The sequence below is a fragment of the Panthera tigris genome, chromosome B4, assembly GCF_018350195.1.
Source record: "Panthera tigris isolate Pti1 chromosome B4, P.tigris_Pti1_mat1.1, whole genome shotgun sequence".
In the NCBI taxonomy this organism is placed as follows: domain Eukaryota; kingdom Metazoa; phylum Chordata; class Mammalia; order Carnivora; family Felidae; genus Panthera; species Panthera tigris.
The window spans coordinates 41,135,712-41,155,789 of NC_056666.1; the positions used below are offsets into that span (position 1 = coordinate 41,135,712).

Consider the following 20,078-nt stretch of genomic DNA (forward strand, 5'->3'; position numbering starts at 1 on the left):
TTGCATATGGATGAGCCTCGGGGTCACACTGTCCCTCTGAAGAGTTACAGTTGCAGAGAGTGAGAGAGCCCTGGTGTGCTCTCCAGGCACTTGAGCTCCTCCCCCTTCTAAGCCAGTGCTCCTCTTCTCCCCCACCCTCACCTGACAAGGACTAGATTCCTGAGGGGAATCCACCTCGGATCCCTCCCTCACTGCCCCCCCCCCCACACACCCATGTCCTCAGCACCTCTTCCTGCACCCTCGTGTTCCATCCAGCCTTCTCCCTTCCCCCAGCTCCTGCTGGGATCTCTTCAGGTCCCACTAGGTTGACTGTGAGCCCTCAGCAGCTTGTTGGCTTTGCACCTCTGCTTTTAGTTGGTTCATCACTCCTTGGCCCTGCTCTGCCTTTTTCCTCTGTAGCAGTCTGTTTTTCTTAGGGAGTCTGATCCTCTGACTGCACATACTGCTCTGGTCCTGAGAAATAGGCTTCCTCCTCCCCACTTACCATTGTGTGCAATATGGATTCAGCCACACTTCCTCGAGTACACAATAAAGCTCCCCAACACCTAAAACACACACCTACCAACACCCATACCGTCCTAATTGAAGCTGCAAAGATAAACACATGGAGGTGGTCAGAGTCCAGGGCAGCCCAGCTCTGGCACATTACAGTCTCCTCTCCGGCCTGGAGCTCCCCATTTCTAGGGAGCAAGTGGGGCACAGATGGGGGGCGGGGGAGAAATGGGACCTGGGTGGTTACCATGGCAACAGAGCCTAGCAACAGCTGAGAGGCTGATGTGTGGGCTTTCGTAGGGCTGTCACTAGAGCCAAACCTAGAATGGGGGCTCAGAGGTGACTTGATCCCAGCTGGGCAGCCTGTGTTCCCTCCCCCAAATATACCCCTTGATTCCACTCCCACACCCTAGCAGTGTCTCTCTCTCAAGAGAGAGCAGAGTGGGGAAAGCTAGTGAGAGTTAACCACAGGGGTTCCGGTGCTGCACATCTTTTGGGGGGGCAGCTGTGGATGCGGGCAAGTTAGGGAGCAAGGCTCAGATAAACCAGGCAGAGCAGCCTCCTCCCTGTGGCCCCTCCCATCTCCTCCCCATTGCTCCATTTTTTTCCTTCTCCTTTCACCCTTCACCCTCCATCTGTCTTATCAGCTCTCTCCTTGTCTTGCTTGCTCCGTTGCCTGTCCCTTTACATAATTTTCCCTTTCCTCTGTCTTCTTTCTCATGGTCTCTCTTGACCTTCACCGGCAAGTTAAAGGCAAGCCACTCTTCTAGTTTCTCCTCCTGTTCTGGCTGCTCCCTTCAGCTTCTCCTTCCATTCTATCCCAGGTCAAAGCCCCAGAATCCTAACTCCAGGTTAAAGCAGGCCAGGTCACACTGGGGCTTAAGAGGTTTCCCCCCCAGCCCACCCACCCACCACCCTTCTTTTCCTCCCTCCTGGCTTCCTGTTGCTCCTCTCCCTCTCCCCTCTCCCCTCTCCAGGGTTCATAAGCAGAACCAGGGGACTCAGGTATCTTGCAAAGGCTTTATTTGAAAATTTTGAAACTTACATCCCACAAGAATTCAAGATTATCACCACAAGAAGAAAGAGATAATACAAAAATATATATCACAGCATAGGAGCCAGGTAAGAGAGGAAGAAGGGAGGAAGGTGGAAAAATGGTGAGAATTAGGGACAAATGTGAGGGGAGGGTTGGGGGGGGGGACAGGCAAAAGGAAGGAGAGTGGAAGAACCATGGAGGGAGGGGAGAAGGAGGGTGAGGGAGCCCAGGAAGGGGAGGGAGAGATTGGGAGGAAGAGCTCCCAATGGCCTTGAACCAGCTGGCCCCAGTCCCTGGCAGCCTAGGTGGAGTTAGGGAGGCCCTTAGGGAAGCTGGAAAGTGGAGGACTGGCTCAGGGGCTCTGAATTCCAGAGAGTGACCCACACACAGACAGCCAGGACAAACAAGACAAGAGGGACTTAGGAGGAAGGGAAGGGCAAATGGGAGCCCCTTTCTCATGTAGTGCAGCAGGTGACTCCCCAAAAACCCATCTCCCAGACAACAATATAGCAGTGGAGTGGGGGAGGACTTTGGGGCCTCACTACCCCCATTCCCATGGGGGAGCCCTCAGGGTAATGAGCACGCCCTTGGAGTGGGATGGGGAAGATGATGAAACACAACATGGCTTGGGATGGGACCATGACAGGTGGGGGCATGAGAAGCCCCCAGCTCACCTCCCACCCACCTCTGGGGCAGCATGCAGGGGCCACAGAAACCGGGTCAGTGGGTGTGCATGAGGGAGAGTGTGAGCACAACATACAACACCACAACATGGGGCCAGAAAGTGCATGTGAGACATAACAGGAAAGTCACCCGCTGACCACTGAGTGACTGAACTGAGCATGGAATGTGGGAAGAAGAGAAAGTGAAAGTGTGAAACAGAGAAGGTGAGGGATGGGGAGGGGGGGTGTGGGTGGAGTGAGGGTGCAGAAGACTGGCTGTACAAGAGCACAAGTGTGTGCAATGGCCCGGGAGGGTGGAGGTGAGTGTGCAAGGCTTTCATGTGAGTGTGCAAGGGCGGGGATGGGGGACCAGAAGCCACAAATATGTGAGGCCCCCACCTGAAGGAGGGTGAGCAGGTAAGATCACCTATGGGGCCAGTGAGTGTTCCAGGGTGGTGTGCAAGGGCAGGAGCCAGGAGTGCCTGTGGCCCCAGCTCCCACAGCTGCCCCACCCTCAGTGGGATGGGGGCTGTGCTGGCCCCTTGGCCTCCTGCTTGGCGGCACCCCAACATTGGGGGGCGTCACAGATTCACCAGGGGAATCCTGAGAGGAAGAGGGAAAGGGCACAGTCAGGAACCACGGGGTAGGCCAGAATTGAAAAGGAAGTCCGAGGCAAAGAAAGGGACTCAAGGAGAAGAGGGCAGAGCTGAGTTAAATGGCAGCGCGAGAACAGGACATAGATCCACAGAGAGGGGGAGAAGGAAGGGTCCCCCAGAGAGGAGCTGGTCCAGTCCTAGGAAGGGCCAGGAGCTGTGGCGGGTAGGTCTGTCTCCTCCCCACCCACCCAGTAGGGAGCACCCCCAACCAACGCTCCGGCCCTCCCGGCCCTCCCAGCCCTTTGCCCTTGCCCTCACCGGTTCAACTGGAAGGCTGGAGCCCCCTTGGGCTGGGGCATCCCAGGCCGGGGTCCCCCTCGGGGCTCCTCATGGTCAGGGGTAGGGGAAGGCGAGTCCCCGAAGGCCCCCAGCACAGTGACCCCCGCTGGGGACAGGTCTGTCAGTGGCTGCTGGCTCTCCTCCTGCCTTAGGGCACCTTGCTGCCCAGAGGGCCTGCGTCGCTTCTGGCTTCGGTCCCAACTGGTGCACCAGAAAGAAAGAGGTTCTCTCACACACTTAAGAAGCCCCCATCCTGGGCCTGCAGTGCTGGCCACCCCCACCCTCCCTCAGACACCCCGACATCCTACAGCAGAAAAACTGGCCTCTTAACAGTTCCCTACATCAAATCTCTGGAGACCAAGTGTCCATAAAGCTACTTTCCCTACCCGCCCCCCCCCCCGGGGGGGGGCTCAGGGATGTAAACCCTCCAGACCTGGTCCAGGTCCACAGAATCAGTACCTCCTCCCCACCAACACAGAGTCCCGCAGAATTGCTCCCTCCCCCATGTGTACCCAGAAGACCCATTTCTCTCTTCAGCAGGCGCCTGGCAGGTTTAGTTCTAGTTCAAAATCAGCTAATGACCTGGACACCTGAGTCTAATGATTCTCTCAGTAAAGTGTGAAGGACTGAGCGACCCATTATTAAATGCATACAAAGAGCTCTGGACTTTCTCCCTTCCCCCCCCCAGGCAGCCCCAGGAAGGAGCTGTGCAGAACAGGTCAGTTTTCTCTGTCTTGGAGGAAATGCCCACCAAGGCATCCCTTGCTAGCCCCCAGTGCACTTAAGTCCCCTGCCTCCCATTATCCTTGTATTTCCCTGGGAAAAGTAATTTGCCCTGATTTCTGTCTCCCCAACCCCAAATTCTTACCACTTTTTCCCAAGGTCTTCCTTGCCATAGCCCACCACTTCCTATCCCACATCCAGCAAAAACACTGCCCTTGCTCCTGCCCTCCTTCCAGCCAAACGTTGCTAAACATCTGGTCCCCATCTGCCAGCACCCTCCTCCTTGCAGCTTACCAGAACTTGAAGATGATGCCAGTGGCCACGAGAACAATAATGATGGAGATGGTAATTGTGACATAGAGCTGGGGGTCCACACCTGATTGGGGTGGGGAGAAAGTTTTAGGGAGGCCTGAAGTGGTAGGGGCCAAGAGGGGGTGGGGGTGGGATTAGGCTTCAGGTTTAAACTTAGAGAGTGTCGCCATTTGAATCCACATTGTCCAATTCTTTCTGCTTTCCTGGACTCCCCCCCCCCCTTTATTCTTATCATCCGCTTTCCCTGGAGTTTTCAGTTCCTTTCCTCCACGTTCCCAAATCTGTATGCATGTGACGAGGAGGAGGCTGCAAGGTCAGAGAGAACCCCTCTCTCTGCACAGACACTAAGGGGTAGGAATGTTCATCTGTGTCCTAGCCCCACCCCCAAACTACTGGCCCTATCTTGGCATTCCCTGAGCTGAGATGTCACCCTGAAGGCCCTTGTCCTCCACGGTGTTCTTCTGCATGGAATACTCCCACTTCATTTTCAAGGTCCAGCTCCAATGTCAATTCTTGGAAGGTGTCCTGATCCCCAGGCAAAAGTAATCTCTCCCTTCCCTCTTTTCCTAAAAACATGCTGTGTATGCTTCTATTAGAGCACTTATTACATTGACTCATCCCTGAGTGTTTACACATCTGTCTTCTCCAGTGGACCTGAGCTCCTCCAGGGCTCAGATGGCAGTTCATCTCTGCCTCCTGTGCCGGCACCGTGCCTGACACGTTTGTGGGAAGAACTAACAGACAAGGACTCTGTCCCCGCCCTTAGAGCTTTCAACCAGCCTCCCCACCCCTCATCCCCCTACCAGCCTCCCCCACTCCTACTCACCTTCCCCACGGCCCCCAAAAAGGAATGGCCGCAGGGTGGCAGGTGCTTCTCCAAGGATGAGCCCATCTCCATCACCCCGCATGGAGTCTGAGTTGGGGTGTGGGGTGGCCAGCCCATGGGGGGCTGCAAAACCATAGTCCAGAGGCAGAAATCCAGGGTTGGCAGAGTTGGGGTCCCCCCCGTCCTCTCGAGACACTGTAGGGCCCCATACAATAGCCCAGGGGTACTGCGATGAGGGTGGCCCCTCCTCAAAGCCTGATGGGGTGGCAGGGGGCGCAGTGCCTGGCAGGACTTGACGACGAGATCTTGGGACCCGAGGGGATCGGCTTGGTGGGGGTGCCCGCTCCCACACGCACACATGGCGTGGGGCAGAGGGGCCTCCCCGGGCACAGGGGGGCCGGGCTGGGGCTGGTGGGGTTCGAGGGGAGGAGGAGGAACCTTGAGCAGGTAGTGGGAGGGGCAGCAACAGCAGTGGCCAGAGAGGAAGGAGGTGGGACAGCAGCAGTGCAGGCCTGCAAGAAGGGAGAGAAAGTGGGTGCGACTCAAGGCTGTCTTGGGTTTATATGTGGGGAGCACAGGCTCCTACCAGAGATCCCAGGCTGCCTCCCTCCAGCTTTCTCTGGAAAAGCAGGTGGGCCTTGGAAAGACTGGCCTCATTTCCTACCTTCCTAGGGTCTGGCCCTTGGGATCGAAGGCCCTGGGTGGACCTAGGAGGGAAGGGGCCCAGACCCCAGGAGAAGTGGCCCCCAGCCTCCCTCTGCTGTACCAAACTTACCACATCTTGGACTTCATGTCCGAGCTCTTCCTCAGCTGTGACCCAGATTTTCAGCCTTTACTGGGGGAGAAAGGGAGGGTCGTCACATCTCAACCCTGTCCTGAGTGCTTCCCCAGCTCATTCAGCCACCAGTCCTATCCCCATTTGCCCTCTCAGGCTGCCAGCTGCCGCTTAGCATCCTTGGGGGGGGGGGGGGCGCGGGGAGGGGGGAGGGGACTCAAAGAGTGGTTCCTGTCTAGCCCCCAGCCCCTTATCTACTACTGCCCAGAAATCCCGGTAACTTCCCCACCTCAGGGTCTACTCTCTCTTCTCTGGCTTCCTTCCTTCTCACTTCCTCTGCCCACAGCTCCAAGCTCTTGTTGGAGCTTAATTTAGAGCCAAGAACCTTGTGATTCCTTGAGCACCTACCACTAGGGAGGGAGTCTGAGAGTGGGGGAGGGAAGAGAAAGTCAATCTGAGCGAGTGTGTGAATGTGTGCGTGGTGTGCCCAAGGGGAGCCTCCCAGCTTGCCCACCGGGCTAGGGGTCCCAAGCATTTCTCTTATGCTGGGCCCGGGAATCTGCATCTTCCGGGGAAGGAGAATAGGGGATGGAAGACCAGAAAGAAAGAAAGACAGAGGTGGGTGGGGAAAAAACTACAGAGTATAATTTTCGCTTAATGTTAAATCATCCAAATGCATAGGTGCTCTCTGAAGGGAGGTGGAGCTAAGGAGAGGCCACCCCCTCAAATGTAACTCTCCTGGGTGAAGAGTCCAGGGAGAATCTGGATGGCTGGTTTTGAGAGAGGAAGGACATGTTCTCGGAGCTGAGGGTGGTGGGTCTGGGGGGCCAGGCTCCCCAGAGTGGATGAGGATATGACACGCGGGGTCCTCTGGATTCTGCACATTAAGTACCCCCAGAGAATAAGAGGGGAATATGATGGGAGATTCTGGGGAAGGGAAAGGGGGAGCGGCCGGGGGTGGGGGGAAGAGGTGAAGGGGTAAGAGGCTGAGAGAGGGAGGGGTGGTTAAGAGTGAGGAGAGGAGAAAGGTGAAGAGGAAGCCGGCACAGCGCACAGGGGGAGGGAGAGTAATCAGTCCCGAAAGAGAACCGACTGGGAAGGAGGTGGGCACAGAAGACAGGAAGCTTGGAGGATGCTAAAGGAAGAACAATATAAGAATACAGGTGAGAGAGGGAAACCGGGAGGGTGAAGGGGTCGCAGGATCAGGGGAAGAAGAGGGAAGGGCAGGAGGACAGGGAAGGAAAGGTCCAGGCAGAATGGGAAGTGTAAAGAGTGGAAGGGGAAGAGAGAAAAGGGGTGGAGAAGACCAGGCACGGGGAGAAAAGAAATGGAAAAAGGAGAGAACATAATACCGAGGACAGAATGAGAAGAGGAAGGGATGGGGGACGAAACACGGAGCAGCAAAGATGGAGGAGTTGGAAATTGTTTCTTCAAATGTAAAGGGATATGGAGCTATGGAAAGAGATAGCCTTCAGCCTGATGGGCTGAAGGGAGAGAGGGACGGGAAGGGAAGGGAGCAGGAGGGAGGGAAGGAGGGAGGAAGGAGGTTAGAGCGAACCAGTGAAGCGAAGAAGGGCTGAAGGGGACATCTGTGGCCAGCTGACTCCAGGACTCACTTGCCTCTCTGCCTTGTGCATCCCCCCCACTCAAAACCAACGTCAACTCCAATCCCCGAGCCCCGCACCCTCTTAGCCACCCCCTCCAGGAAGCCCGCAGTCCCTAGCTTGGCGCGCCACCCCCACCCTCTCTTCGATTCTCACCGACCTGTTGTGCGCAGGAGACGAGCTGGGGGTGGGGCGGGAGCCTTGGGGTGGGGGAACTGGGCCCCATCCCCAGGGCTGCCCCGGGCCCACCCCTCCCACGGGCCCGCGCTCCCCGGACAGGCTGGAAAGCGGCGAGAGTGGGGGGAAGGCGAGGACCGGGAGGTCAGCGAACGGACTCCGAGGGAGGGAGCGCCGAGCGCAGGGAACCCGAGGCAGGAGGATGCACAGAGCCGAGGGCTGAGCCGGAGGCGGGATGGAGGCAGCCGCGGGGACGCTGACCGCTGCGCCAGGAGGGCAGGATGGAGTCGGGACCAGCGGAGGGATGGAGAGCTCGGAGGGGAAGGCGCGCCTAGGGGTTGGCTGCTCGAGCCCGGGCGAAGGACCGCGCCGGCAGGGGCGGGGGGCGGAGGGCGCCGAGTGGGGAAGGGCAGGGCCAGGCTCCCGCGGGCGGGGGTGTGTGTGGGGGGGGTCCCTCTCGCTCACCTGCATGCCTGGCGCGGCGGCGCGACAGCTGCGGGCGCTCGGGGCTGCGCGGGGCTGGGGGGTCGAGAGGGCTTGTGGGGCACGGGGCATGGTCGGGGGGTTTGGCCGGCAGCCGGGGCGCTGGAGAGGGTTGGGGGGGGGGGTGGGCGCCCGGGGCGCGGGGCGGCGGCGGCGGCGGCGGCGGCGGCGGCGGGAGATGCTCGGCTCGGCTCGGCTCGGCTCGGGCTGCGCTCGGCTCGGCTGGGCTCGGCGCGGCAGCTCCGAGAGCACGGTCTCCGCCTCTCCCCCTCCCGCGGTGGGCCCCGCACCGTTTAACCCTCCTGCTGCCGTGCCGCAGGAGTGCGCCCAGCTGGGTCCCAGGTGGAGGGTTGGAGAGGGCAGCGGAGGATGACCGCCAGTCTGATCCCCTGGGTTATGGTGGCGGGCTTCTCCACCCCTTGCACCCAACTCCGTGGACATCCATGTTCATCCCCGTCGGCGTCTGAGATTCTGAGTCACCTAAGGCTCTGCGTCCCTAACCGCGTCTCGGTCCCTGGTGGAGATGGCAGAGCTCTGGGGATCAAGGTGGGGCTGAGGGTGGTGGTGAAGACCTCGAACCATCCTTGGATTATCCCAAGGCTTGATCCCCCATTCCACTCCGGTCCTGTTTACAATGCATTCTCTCCGAGGCAACGCGAATGCTATTTAAAATAAGTAGATCGAGTTGCATTACTCAGCTTTTTTAGCACTCAGATTATCCAGATTCCCTATTGTGACTTACAAGGCCCTATATGACCTGTCCACTAGTTTGCTTTCTGATTTCCTCTCCTAACCCTCCTTATGCCCTAGCCACGTTGAACCTGATCTATGTTCCTAGAACTAGAGGATCTTAACCTGCCACTGGGCCTTGGCACTTATGTTCCCTTTGCCTGGAATGTTTTCCCCTGGCTTTTCACAATGACTCACTCTTTTCATTAAAATTTCACTGAGATCCAATGTCACCTCCTCTGAGAGGCCTTCCCTAGCCTCTCTATCAAAAGTAGCTTCCCCTCTGACTCTATCCTACCCCATCCCTCTCTACCATGTTTTATTCTGATTGTGCTCCTAGGATGCCACGCTCTCCTACTTTCCTTCCAACCTCACTGGCTTTCCCTTCCCCAGTCTTCTGCTCGACCTCTAAATGTTAGTGCTTGCTAGGGCTCAGTCCTTGGCTCTCTTCTCTTTCCACATTCTCTGTCCAGTGATGTCATCCAGTCCCAGGCCTTAAATACTATGTAAATGTCAGCGAGTCCTAAATTTATATCCAAAGCTCCAGACTCATTTACCCAACAGCCTGCTTGACATCTCCACTTGGACGTCTAATAGCCATGTGAAACTAATGTGGCTAAAATAAATGTCTTGAAGTCTTCCCCTGCCAATCCATTGCTCTCCGTGTGACCCATGCTGGGACATGGCAACTAGTTGTTCAGGCTGAAAACCCAGGAAACATCTTTCCCCACCTTTCCCTTTTCTCACTGATTCTTGCCCTGTATCTAATTCACCTGCAAGTTCTGCAAGGTGAGCTCTGCATACAAAATATATCCTGAATCCCTCCACTTCTCTCCTTCTATGTTACTTCCATCCTGGTTCAAGCCATCGTCGCTCATCTGGAAGAGGGCAATAGCTTCTTAGCTGGCCCCTTGGTTCTGCCCTTGCCCTTTACAAACTAGTCTTCACAATATCTAGTAATATTTTTATAATCTAAATCATATCATGCTCTTTCCTGCTTAAAATATTTGAGTGGCTTTTCATTGTACTTGGAATAAATCTGAACTCATTGTTAGGAGAGGCCCTCTAACCTGTACTCCTCCTCCGTGTTCAAACAATGCTCCTGCCAGATCAGATTTCTTGATGTTTTAGAACATCTGAAATCATTTCCTCAGCACCCCAGCACTTTTGACTCTCTCTTCCTGAAAACCTTTGCCCACCCCTCATGCTCTTCACCTGGTTGGCTCCCTCTTGTTATTCAGTCACTTTATTTCATCAATATGATTTTTTTCCTTTTTAAAAAATTTTATTTTAGAGAGAGAACGTGCACACAATCAGGGGGTAGGGCAGAGGGAGAGAGAGAGAAAGACAATCCCAAGCAGGCTCCTTGCTTAGCACAGAGCCCAATGTGGGGTTTGATCCCATGACCCTGGGATCATGATCTGAGCCAAAATCAAGAGTTGGTCGCTTAACCAACTGAGCCACCGAGGCACCCCTATTTCATCAATATGTTTCCAACTCATCACTCTCTGAAATGATCTTATATTTGTTTACTGTTCATTGCCTCCCCCCACCCCTACCAGCCATACACTAGAGAACAAAGATCTCATTTAGCTAGTTCACCCTGTATCCTACCTCAGAGTCTGGCACATAGTAGATGTTCAATATTTATTGCTTAGTAAATTTTACCTGGGACCCCTGCCCACTCTGAATTCTTCATTCTCTTCTCTGCTCTCCTCTTGCCTTTCCTCTCTGTCTGCCTGCCATCCCTGATCTCTGCCCTGTGCTGAGTGCTTTAGGTTGAGTCTCTGCTCACACCCACGCTCCTCCAGATTCTTGCCCTCCATCGTCTGCATTATTACTGTCATTAGCCTGGCACTCCCGCCTCCCGGAAGGAAGCCTGCTGTTCTGACCAGCATCTGCAGCGGTTGCCCTCCTGTTTGTCTGTCCCTGACAGCCCTTCATTCCATGGTCAGAAACAGCAGTGAGTGAGCCACCCTCCTAGTGTTTCCCTGTGGTCAGGGAAAAACAGTACACAGTGAATGTGAACCAGACTATGTGAGGCAGGGTGTGCAAATCATGCCATATCCTGGGCCCCACTAAGCCCCATAGCCTGAGGATATGCTGTAAGAGGACTCATTAAATGATGGGTGTGGGTGAAATTTATCAAGTCAGTATTCACTACCCGTGTAAGTGCTTTTCACACCGAGGACTTTGGATCATTATCAATTATTTCTAGTATTCTTTTTATTTTTAAAGTTTATTTCTCTATTGAGAGAGAGAGAGAGAATGAGTGGGGAGGGGCAGAGAGAGAGGGAAAGAGAGAATCCTAAGTAGGCTCCACACTGTCAAAGGGATCTATCTCATGAACTGTGAGATCATGACCTGAGCTAAAATCAAGAGTCCGATACTTAACTGACTGAGCCACCCCGGTGCCCCATATTTCTACTATTCTTGATTCTTTCCTTCTTTTGACGACTCTTTTTGGAACACCTACTACGTGCTGGGCACTGTGCTGCTGGCTGGAGACACAGTGGAGAGCAAGAACAAAGTCACCACTGTCTTCATGGAACTTAGAATCTAGAGAAGGAGACAATGAAATACAGAGTGATAAATGTGTCTTCAGATGAGTTTGAGAACCTTCCCGCACTCCACAATCTATAAATTCTTTCCCTGTGTCTGCCTCTGCTGGTATCTTTATCATTATCTCTGTGCTCATTGGGGTTTCCCAGGATTTCTCAGGGTAAATTTCTGTCTGTTTCCTGTCCTCAAATGTCCAACGCCCTTCTGAACTCTTCCCACTCCCAGCTGATGATCTTGCTTGCTGTTTCTCTGAGAAAATAGAAGCAGACAGAAGAGAACTCTTCCTCACCCCCACCCCTGCCTCCACATCCTAGCCCACGTCTCCTTCTGGGTGAGGGGAGGTCTCAGGCCTCTCAACCACCCAAAGTCTTCACTCCAGTGGCTCTCCTCCCTCTCCTTGGCATCACTGTCCTTTCTACTTGATTATCGCAGCAGCATGTAAGCGTATTGTAATTTATTACAGCTGAAAACAAGCCCTCCTTAGCTCCACCTTCCCCTTCCGTGTCTGCCCTTCTCTGTTTCCCTTTATAGCAAAGCATCTCAGAAGATGGTCTCTATTCATCATCTCTTCTCCTCCCAGTCCTTCTCTTTCTCTTTTACTAACTTAAATTCAACTACTTAATTTTTGCAACTTATTATTTTGAGTGGGTAATACACTCACATGTGCAAGAGAAGTTTTCAATATATAAAATATTGTATAGTGAGAGTTCTCATTCTTTCCCCCACCCACCATCTTTCCAGTTCCCAACCCTGCCTTCAGTGTGACTAATTTCTATGCATTCTTTCAGTTTCTGCATGCACAAGCAAATAGTAATATAAATTCTTATTCCCCTGTGTGTTTTACATAAAAATCGGCATACTGTGTATACTATTCTACATCTTTCCTTTTTTTTTTTAAGTTCATTTATTTATTTTGTGAGGCAGGGGGATAGAAAGAGAGAGAGTGCTGGGGAGAGGCAGAGAGAAGGAGAGAGATAATCCCAAGCAGGCTCCACACTGTGAGTACAGAGCCCAACTCAGGGCTCGAACCCATGAACCATGAGACCATGACCTGAGCCGAAATCAAGAGTTGGATGCTTAACCAAATGAGCCACCCAGACGCCCCTACACCTTTTCTTTTTGACTCTTACTGGTTTGTAGGAGTTCTTTATCTATTATGGCTACAAATCTTTTGTCAGCTTTATATATTGCAAATATCTTCTCTTTTGTGAGATATTTGTGACCTGTCCTTTACTTTTTTCATGATGTATCTTGATTATCAGAAGTTCTTCATTTTAATATAGGCATATTCATCAACCTTTAATTTATGATTATGCTTTTTGTATCTTATATAAAAAAATCACTCTACCCTCCTGGTCAGAAAAATATTTTCTTACATATTCTTCAAAAGATTTTAAACTTTTGCTCTTTATACTTAAGTCCTAAGTCTACCTAGAATTGATTTTCTGTAATGGATTTTTATGACAATCTATTTTGCATTTTTTGATATGGAAAATCAATTATCCCAATTTTATTTACTAAATAGTCCCTCCCTTCTGCCTGATCTGCTTTGCTAACTCTGTTATGTATCAAAGTTCTATATCTACTTGGATCTGTTTCTGGACACTATTCTGTTTCATTAGTCAACTTTTTAAAACCTGCACCAATAGCACACTGTCCTACAGCTTTAAAATAAACCTAGATATCTCCTAGAGCAAATGCCACCTTGCCAATACACTCTTTGGGGGGAATATTTTGCCATTTCTTGGCCATTGCTGTATTTGAGAATCAACTTGTCAAGTTCCACAGGATTTTGATTGGAATTGCACTGAATCCAAAGTCCAATTTGAGTCTGACATCTTTTGGATACTGAAATTTCCTATCATGCATTTGGGATATCTTTTCCTTTATTTAGGTCCTTAATGTCTTTCAATGATATTGTGTCATTTTCTGCATACAGATTATGCACATCTTTGGTTTTATTTATTCCTAGGCACGTCATTGCTTTTGTGTTATGGTAAATGGTATCTTTAAGATGACATTTCAAATTGGTTTTTGATGGTAAATAGAAATGCAATTGATTTTCAATATTGGTTTTAGAGCCAACCACTTTGATAAGCTCTCTCTGCTGTATAATTTTTCTATAGACTTTTTAAATTTTCTACAAAGACAATCATGTCATCTGCAAATGACGGCAGTTTGCTTTTTCCTTTCTGATACTATGCCTATAATTTCCTTTTCTTGTGCTGGCCAGGATCTTTAGTACAATGTTGAATACAAGCAGTGATAGCTGGCATCTTCCTTTTGTTCCCGGTTTTAAAAGAAATGCTTCCAATGTTTTCCCAGTAAGAATAGTGTTTTCTGTGTGTTTTTTAAAAATAACTTTTATCAAGTTAAGGAAAAATCCCTTTTATTCCTAGTTTGCTAAGAGTTTTGTCCTGTATGGGTGTTGAATTAAATGCTCTTTAAAGCTCATTTTTATTGTGAAATGTGACACATGTAAAGACAAATGCAACAAAAATAAATATAAAATATATTGAGTACTTACAAAGGGAAAACTTACAGAGGAAATACTCCTGTGACTACCATCCAGGCTAACTAAAAAACCTTACCGGTGTTCAAAAAGGACTTGTGTGTTCCTGCTTGCTCATACATCATTCCCTCCTCGCCATAGGTAAGCAGTATTCTGACTTTTACGGCAATTACTTCCTTGCTTTTCCTCATATGTGTGTACATTCCTTAACTATATAGTTTCTTTTGTCTGCTTTTGAAGATATATGTATAAAACTGTATGTATTTGTTATGTATGTAGAAGTGGAATTAATGCATCATAGGGCATCTTCCACTTTATTAAATAATGCTAACCAGTTTTCCACAGTGGTTTAACCACTTGTACTCTCATTAACTATATATGAGAATTGCTTTTACTCTGGATTCTTGTCAACATTTGATTTTTTCAGACTTCAATTTTAGCTATTTTTGTTCATACAGTGATATTTCATTATGGCTTTAATTTGCATTGCCTGGTTACTAATGAAGGGGAGCAACTTTTCATGTTTGTTGACCTTGTGGATTACCTCTTGTGAAGTTGTAGTTTAAATCTTTAGTTCATGCTTATAATTTCTGTTGTTAGGAAGTTTTTTCCTATTAATTTGTAATATTTCCTATTAACTTATATACATCCTGGATACATCCTTTGTTAGTTATATATGTTATAAATACTTCTTTCTGTTCTGGGACCTGTCTTTTGGTGAACAGATGTTCTTGATTTTTTTTAATCATAGGCTTAAACATTCTTTTTAAAATATTTTTTATTCTAGAGAGAAAAAAAGAGAGAGAGAGAGGATGAGCAGGGGAGAGGGGACAGAACGAGAGAGAGAATCCCAACCAGGCTCCATACTCAGTTCAGAACCCAGCCGGGGGGCGCCTGGGTGGCTCAGTCGGTTAAGCGTCCGACTTCGGCTCAGGTCACGATCTCGCGGTATGTGAGTTCGAGCCCCGCGTCGGGCTCTGTGCGGACTGCTCAGAGCCTGGAGCCTGTTTCAGATTCTGTGTCTCCCTCTCTCTCTGACCCTCCCCCGTTCATGCTCTGTCTCTCTCTGTCTCAAAAATAAATAAAAACGTTAAAAAAAATTAAAATAAATAAAATAAATTAAAAAAAAAGAGAACTCAGCCAGGGCTTGATCCCACAATGTTGGGATCATGACCAGAGCCAAAATTAAAAGTTGGATACCCAGCTGACTAGGCCACCCAGGGGCTCCTGTTCTTGATTTTAATGTAGTAAAATTGATCAATATTTTTCTTCATAGTTAGTGTATTTGAGTCTTAAGAAATACTTCCCTACTCCGAATTCATGAATATATTCTATATTATCTTCTGCAAGGTATTTATTTATTGATTGATTTATAGTTTACTTATTTATTGATGGGGAGGGATAGAGAGAGGGGGAGAGAGAGAATCCCAAGAAGGTTCTGCACTGTCAGTGTGGAGCCTGACACGGGGTTCAATCTCACAAACTGTGATATCAAGACCTCAGCTGAGGGGCGCCTGGGTGGCTCAGTCGGTTAAGCGGCCGACTTCAGCTCAGGTCACGATCTCGCCCTCCGTGAGTTCGAGCCCCGCGTCGGGCTCTGGGCTGATGGCTCAGAGCCTGGAGCCTGCTTCTGATTCTGTGTCTCCCTCTCTCTCTCTGCCCCTCCCCCGTTCATGCTCTCTCTCTGTCTCAAAAATAAATAAAAAGTTAAAAAAAAAATTTAAAAAAAGACCTCAGCTGAAATCAAAAGTTGGATGCTTAACTAACTGAGCCGCCCAGGCACCTCCATTCTTTTGAAGTTTCTACATATGCTATCACGTTTTAATATTTTCTAAAAATGGCAATGGCTTTGCTTCTTTTTTATCCCATCCTTTATCCTTTTTTCCCTTGTCTTAGTGCTGTGGTTAGGATCCCCATTACAAGACTGAATAGAATTAGTGATACCAGGGATTCCTTTATCAGATTAACAAGTTCTCTTTGAGTTTTCTAAAATACCTTTTTAAGTAGGTTTCACACCCAGCACAGAGCCCAGTGCTGGCCAAAGTCATGACCCTGAGATCAAGGCCTGAGTTGAGATCAAGAGTCAGATGTTTGTTGATACTACCCAAAGCAATCTACATATTCAATGCAATCCCTATCAAAATAACACCAACATTTTTCTCAGAGCTAGAGCAAACAATCCTAAAATTTGTACGGAATCAGAAAAGACCCCGAATAGCCAAAGCAATCCTGGAAAAGAAAACCAAAGCTGGAAGCATCACAATTCCGGACTTCAAGCTGTATTACAAAGCTATAATCATCAAGACTGTGTGGTACTGGCACAAAAACAGACACTCAGATCAATGGAACAGAATAGAGAACCCAGAAATGGACCCAGAAACGTATAGCCAACTAATCTTTGGCAAAGCATGAAAGAATATCCAATGGAAAAAAAGGCAGTCTCTTCAGCAAATGGTGTTGGGAAAACTAGACAGCAACATGCAGAAGAATGGACCTGGACCACTTTCTTACACCATACACAAAAGTAAACTCAAAATGGATGAAAGACCTAAACATAAGACAGGAAGCCATCAAAATCCTAGAGAAGAAAATAGGCAAAAACCTCTTTGACCTTGGCTGCAACAACTTCTTACTTGATATGTCTCTGGGGGCAAAGGAAACAAAAGCAAAAATGAACTATTGGGACTTCATCAAGATAAAAAGCTTCTGCACAGTGAAGGAAGCAACCAGCAAACCTAAAAGGCAACCTATGGAATGGGACAAGATATTTGCAAATGACATATCAGATAAAGGGTTAGTATCCAAAATCTATAAAGATCTTATCAAACTCAACACCTAAAAAACAAATAATCCAGTGAAGAAATGGGCAAAAGACATAAACAGACATTTTTCCAAAAAAGACATCCAGATGGCTAACACACACTTTAAAAAATGCTCAACATCACCCATCATCGGGGAAATAAAAATCAAAACCACAGTGAGATACCACCTCACACCTGTCAGAATGGCTAAAATTAACAACTCAGGTAACAACAGATGTTGGCAAGGATGCAGAGAAAAAGAAACCCTTTTTCACTGCTGGTGGGAATGCAAACTGGTGCAGTCACTCTGGAAAACAGTCTGAAGATTCCTCAAAAAATTAAAAATAGAACGACGCTATGACCCGGTAATTGCACTACTAGGTATTTATTGAAAGGATGCAGGAGTGCTGTTTCGAAGGGCACATGGACCCCAATGTTTATAGCAGCGCTAATGACAATAGCCGAAGTATGGAAAGAGCCCAAATGTCCATCAACTGATGAATGGATAAAGAAGTTGTGGTATATATATACCATGGAATATTACTCAGAGATAAAAAAAAAAAAAAAGAATGAAACCTTGCCATTTGCAATAATGTGGATGGAACTAGAGTGAATTATGCTAAGCAAAATAAGTTAGAGGAAGACAAATATCATATGATTTCACTCACATGTGGAATTTAAGATACAAAACAGATGAACATAAGGGAAGGGAAGTAAAAATAATATAAAAACAGAGAAGGAGATAAACCATAAAAGACTCTTAAATACAGAGAACAAACTGAAGGTTGCTAGTGGTGGAGTTGGGTGGACTGATGGGATAAATGGTTGAGGGGCATTAAGGAGGACAATTGTTGGGATGAGCACTGGGTATTATATGTAAGTGATGAATCACTAAATTCTACTCCTGAAATCATTATTATGTTATTATGTTATGTTATTATTATGATACATTATTATGTATCATTATGTTAACTAACTTGGATTAAAAAAAAAAAGTCTGACATTTAACTGACTGAGCCACCCAGGTGCCCCTCTAAAAAATTTTTTTATCAAAAATGCATGTTGATTTCATCACATGCTTTTTCTGTATTTATTGGGATGATTGTGTGATTTATTCCTTTAAGGTACTAATATGATGAATAGAATGAGTGTATTTTCTAATATTAAGCTACCCTTGAATTCTTGACATAAATTCAAGTTAGTCTTGGTGTATTATCTTTTAGCACATTGCTGGATTCAGTTTGCTAGTGTTTTATTGAAGATTTTTGTGTCTCTATTAATAAATGAAATTGGCCTATATAATTTTCCTTTCTAATATTGCCCTTTTCTGGTTTGGTTATGAAAGCAATTCTGGTCCCATATAATGAGTTGAGGAGAGTCCTTTCTTTTCCTATTTTCTGCAAAATTTATATAAGATTAATGTGATCTGCACTTTGGCAGTTTGGTGCTACTTGCCTGTATGATGTTGTTCTTAACTCTTTCTTTTTCTTTCACACCTCACATCTAATCTATTTGCAAATTCTCTTTATTCGAGCTTTAAATTAAATTCCAAATCCAACTACTTCTCACCTCCACTGCTACCACCCTCATCTAACCCACAGCCATCTCTCACTTGGGTAATTACTGTGGACTCCAGACTGGACTCATTGTTTCTGTCCATGCAGCCATCATACTAAAAAAGAAAATTTTTGAAAAGTGATCTCTACACTCAGTGTGGGGCTCAAGCTCATGACCCTGGGATCAAGAATCACACATTTCATTGACTGAGCCAGCCAGGTGCCCCACAGCCTTCCTATTTTAAATATACGGGTAAGAACCTGTTACTCATCTGCTCAAATCTTCCAATGGCTGCTCATCTCACTCAGAGTAAGCACCAAAGTCCTTACAATGATCCACAAGGCCTGATAAGAGCTAGTCACCTTGTTCTCTCTCTGACCTCATCCCCTAAGTCTCTCCCCTTGCTCACTCTGCTCTAACCACAGAGGCCCCCTTGATGTTCCTCAAACACATCAAGTATGTTCTCATCTTGAGCCTTTATATTTGTAGTTGGCTCTACCTGGAATATCGTCCCCATAGAAATCCCCAGGACTTGCTCCTTTGTCTTCTTTTAACATCTCTGCTCCATTGTCACCTTATCGGAGAGGTCTTTTCTTTATATAAATATATAAAATATATATTTATATAATATATAAAATATAATTTTATATAATTTTATATAATTTTATATACTTTATATAATTTATATAATATATAAAATATAATTTTATATAATTTTATATAATTATATATTATATAAAATATAATATATATATAAAATATATATACAATATATAAAATAGTGGGGCACCATCAACTCTTGATTTCGGCTCGGGTCATGATCTCATGGTCATGGGATCAAGCCCTTCGTCAGGCTCCACACTGAGTGTGGATCCTGCTTAAGATTCTGTCTCTCTCAGGGTGCCTGGGTGGCTCAGTCGGTTAAGCGTCTGACTTCAGCTTAGGTCACCATCTCACAGTTTGTGGGTTCGAGCCCTGCATCGGGCTCTGTGCTGGCAGCTCACAGCCTGGAGCCTGCTTCAGATTCTGTGTCTCCCTCTCTCTCTGCCTTTCCCCCGCTCACACTCTGTCTCTCTCTCTCAAAAATAAATAAACATAAAAAATTGAAAAAAAAAAAGATTCTCTCTCTCCTTCTGCCCGCCCCACTCACATGTGCACACTCTCTCTAAAATAAACTACAATTTAAAAATAAATAAATAAAATACCAAATGTCTCCTACATTCTCCCTACCCCTCTCCTTGCTTTATTCTTCTTCATAATATTTATTACCTCCTGACCATTAATGTACATATGTATGTACTACCTGAGTCTCAACACAAGAATGTAAATACCAAGAATGTAAGTACCAAGGTATTTTATCTATATGCCTAGTAGCTAGAACAATGCCTGGCTATAAGAGGTGCTCAATGTATAACCTTTTGAATCAACGATGAATATATTATTATGTGTCTGACTACTTGGTGTCAGTCAGCTTCTCTAGCTTTATTTCAGTGCATTTTGTTTTCCATCCTTAACATTAAAAACAGAGCACAGCCCCTCTCCCCATTGACCTTGTACATAACTGTCAGTAACATGTGAATGCATGGTTACTTTGTAGGCTTTGCTTAAATTTCATTAGCTCCCATTTTCTTGTTGGAGATCTTTATTTTTCTGCCCTTATCCTCTTTCCTCATCTCTATTCCTTTGTTTTCTTTTTTTTTTTAAGATTAAAAAAAAATTATTTGTTTTTAACATTCATTTATTTTTGAGACAGAGAGAGACAGAGCATGAATGGGGAGGGTCAGAGAGAGAGGGAGACACAGAATCCGAAACAGGCTCCAAGCTCTGAGCGGTCAGCACAGAGCCCGATGCGGGGCTTGAACTCAGGGACCGGACCGTGAGATCATGACCTG

The 20,078-nt window shown here is 47.7% G+C and overlaps 2 protein-coding genes across 4 annotated transcripts in view; one reads left to right on the plus strand and one right to left on the minus strand.

Moving 5' to 3' along the window:
- Positions 1–20,078, plus strand: part of COPS7A (COP9 signalosome subunit 7A) — a 34,812-nt gene that overhangs the window by 2,155 nt on the left and 12,579 nt on the right. For 2 of the 3 annotated variants that reach the window (XM_042991674.1, XM_042991675.1), the window contains exon 2: positions 1,470–1,614. The gene's annotated coding sequence lies outside the window, so the exon portion shown is untranslated. Of the gene's footprint in view, positions 1–1,469; positions 1,615–13,913; positions 13,970–20,078 lie in introns of those variants that run through there. The other variant, XM_007089603.3, reaches the window with a different exon arrangement.
- LOC102956110 (PILR alpha associated neural protein) lies at positions 1,608–8,066 on the minus strand. The gene is made up of 6 exons (XM_042991673.1): positions 8,008–8,066; positions 5,762–5,821; positions 4,987–5,498; positions 4,143–4,224; positions 3,105–3,326; positions 1,608–2,793 (listed from the first exon to the last, which is right to left on the minus strand). The coding sequence occupies exons 2-6, from the start codon at positions 5,776–5,778 to the stop codon at positions 2,772–2,774; spliced, it is 855 nt and encodes a 284-aa protein (XP_042847607.1). The 5' UTR covers positions 5,779–5,821; positions 8,008–8,066; the 3' UTR covers positions 1,608–2,771.

Excerpts from the sequence above, each read along its gene's own strand:
- LOC102956110 (XM_042991673.1), bottom strand. Across the intron at positions 3,327-4,142 it reads GGCATCATCTTCAAGTTCTG|TTGGGACCGAAGCCAGAAGC; the intron begins GTAAGCTGCAAG and ends CTGGTGCACCAG. Across the intron at positions 2,794-3,104 it reads CCAGCCTTCCAGTTGAACCG|GATTCCCCTGGTGAATCTGT; the intron begins GTGAGGGCAAGG and ends TCTTCCTCTCAG.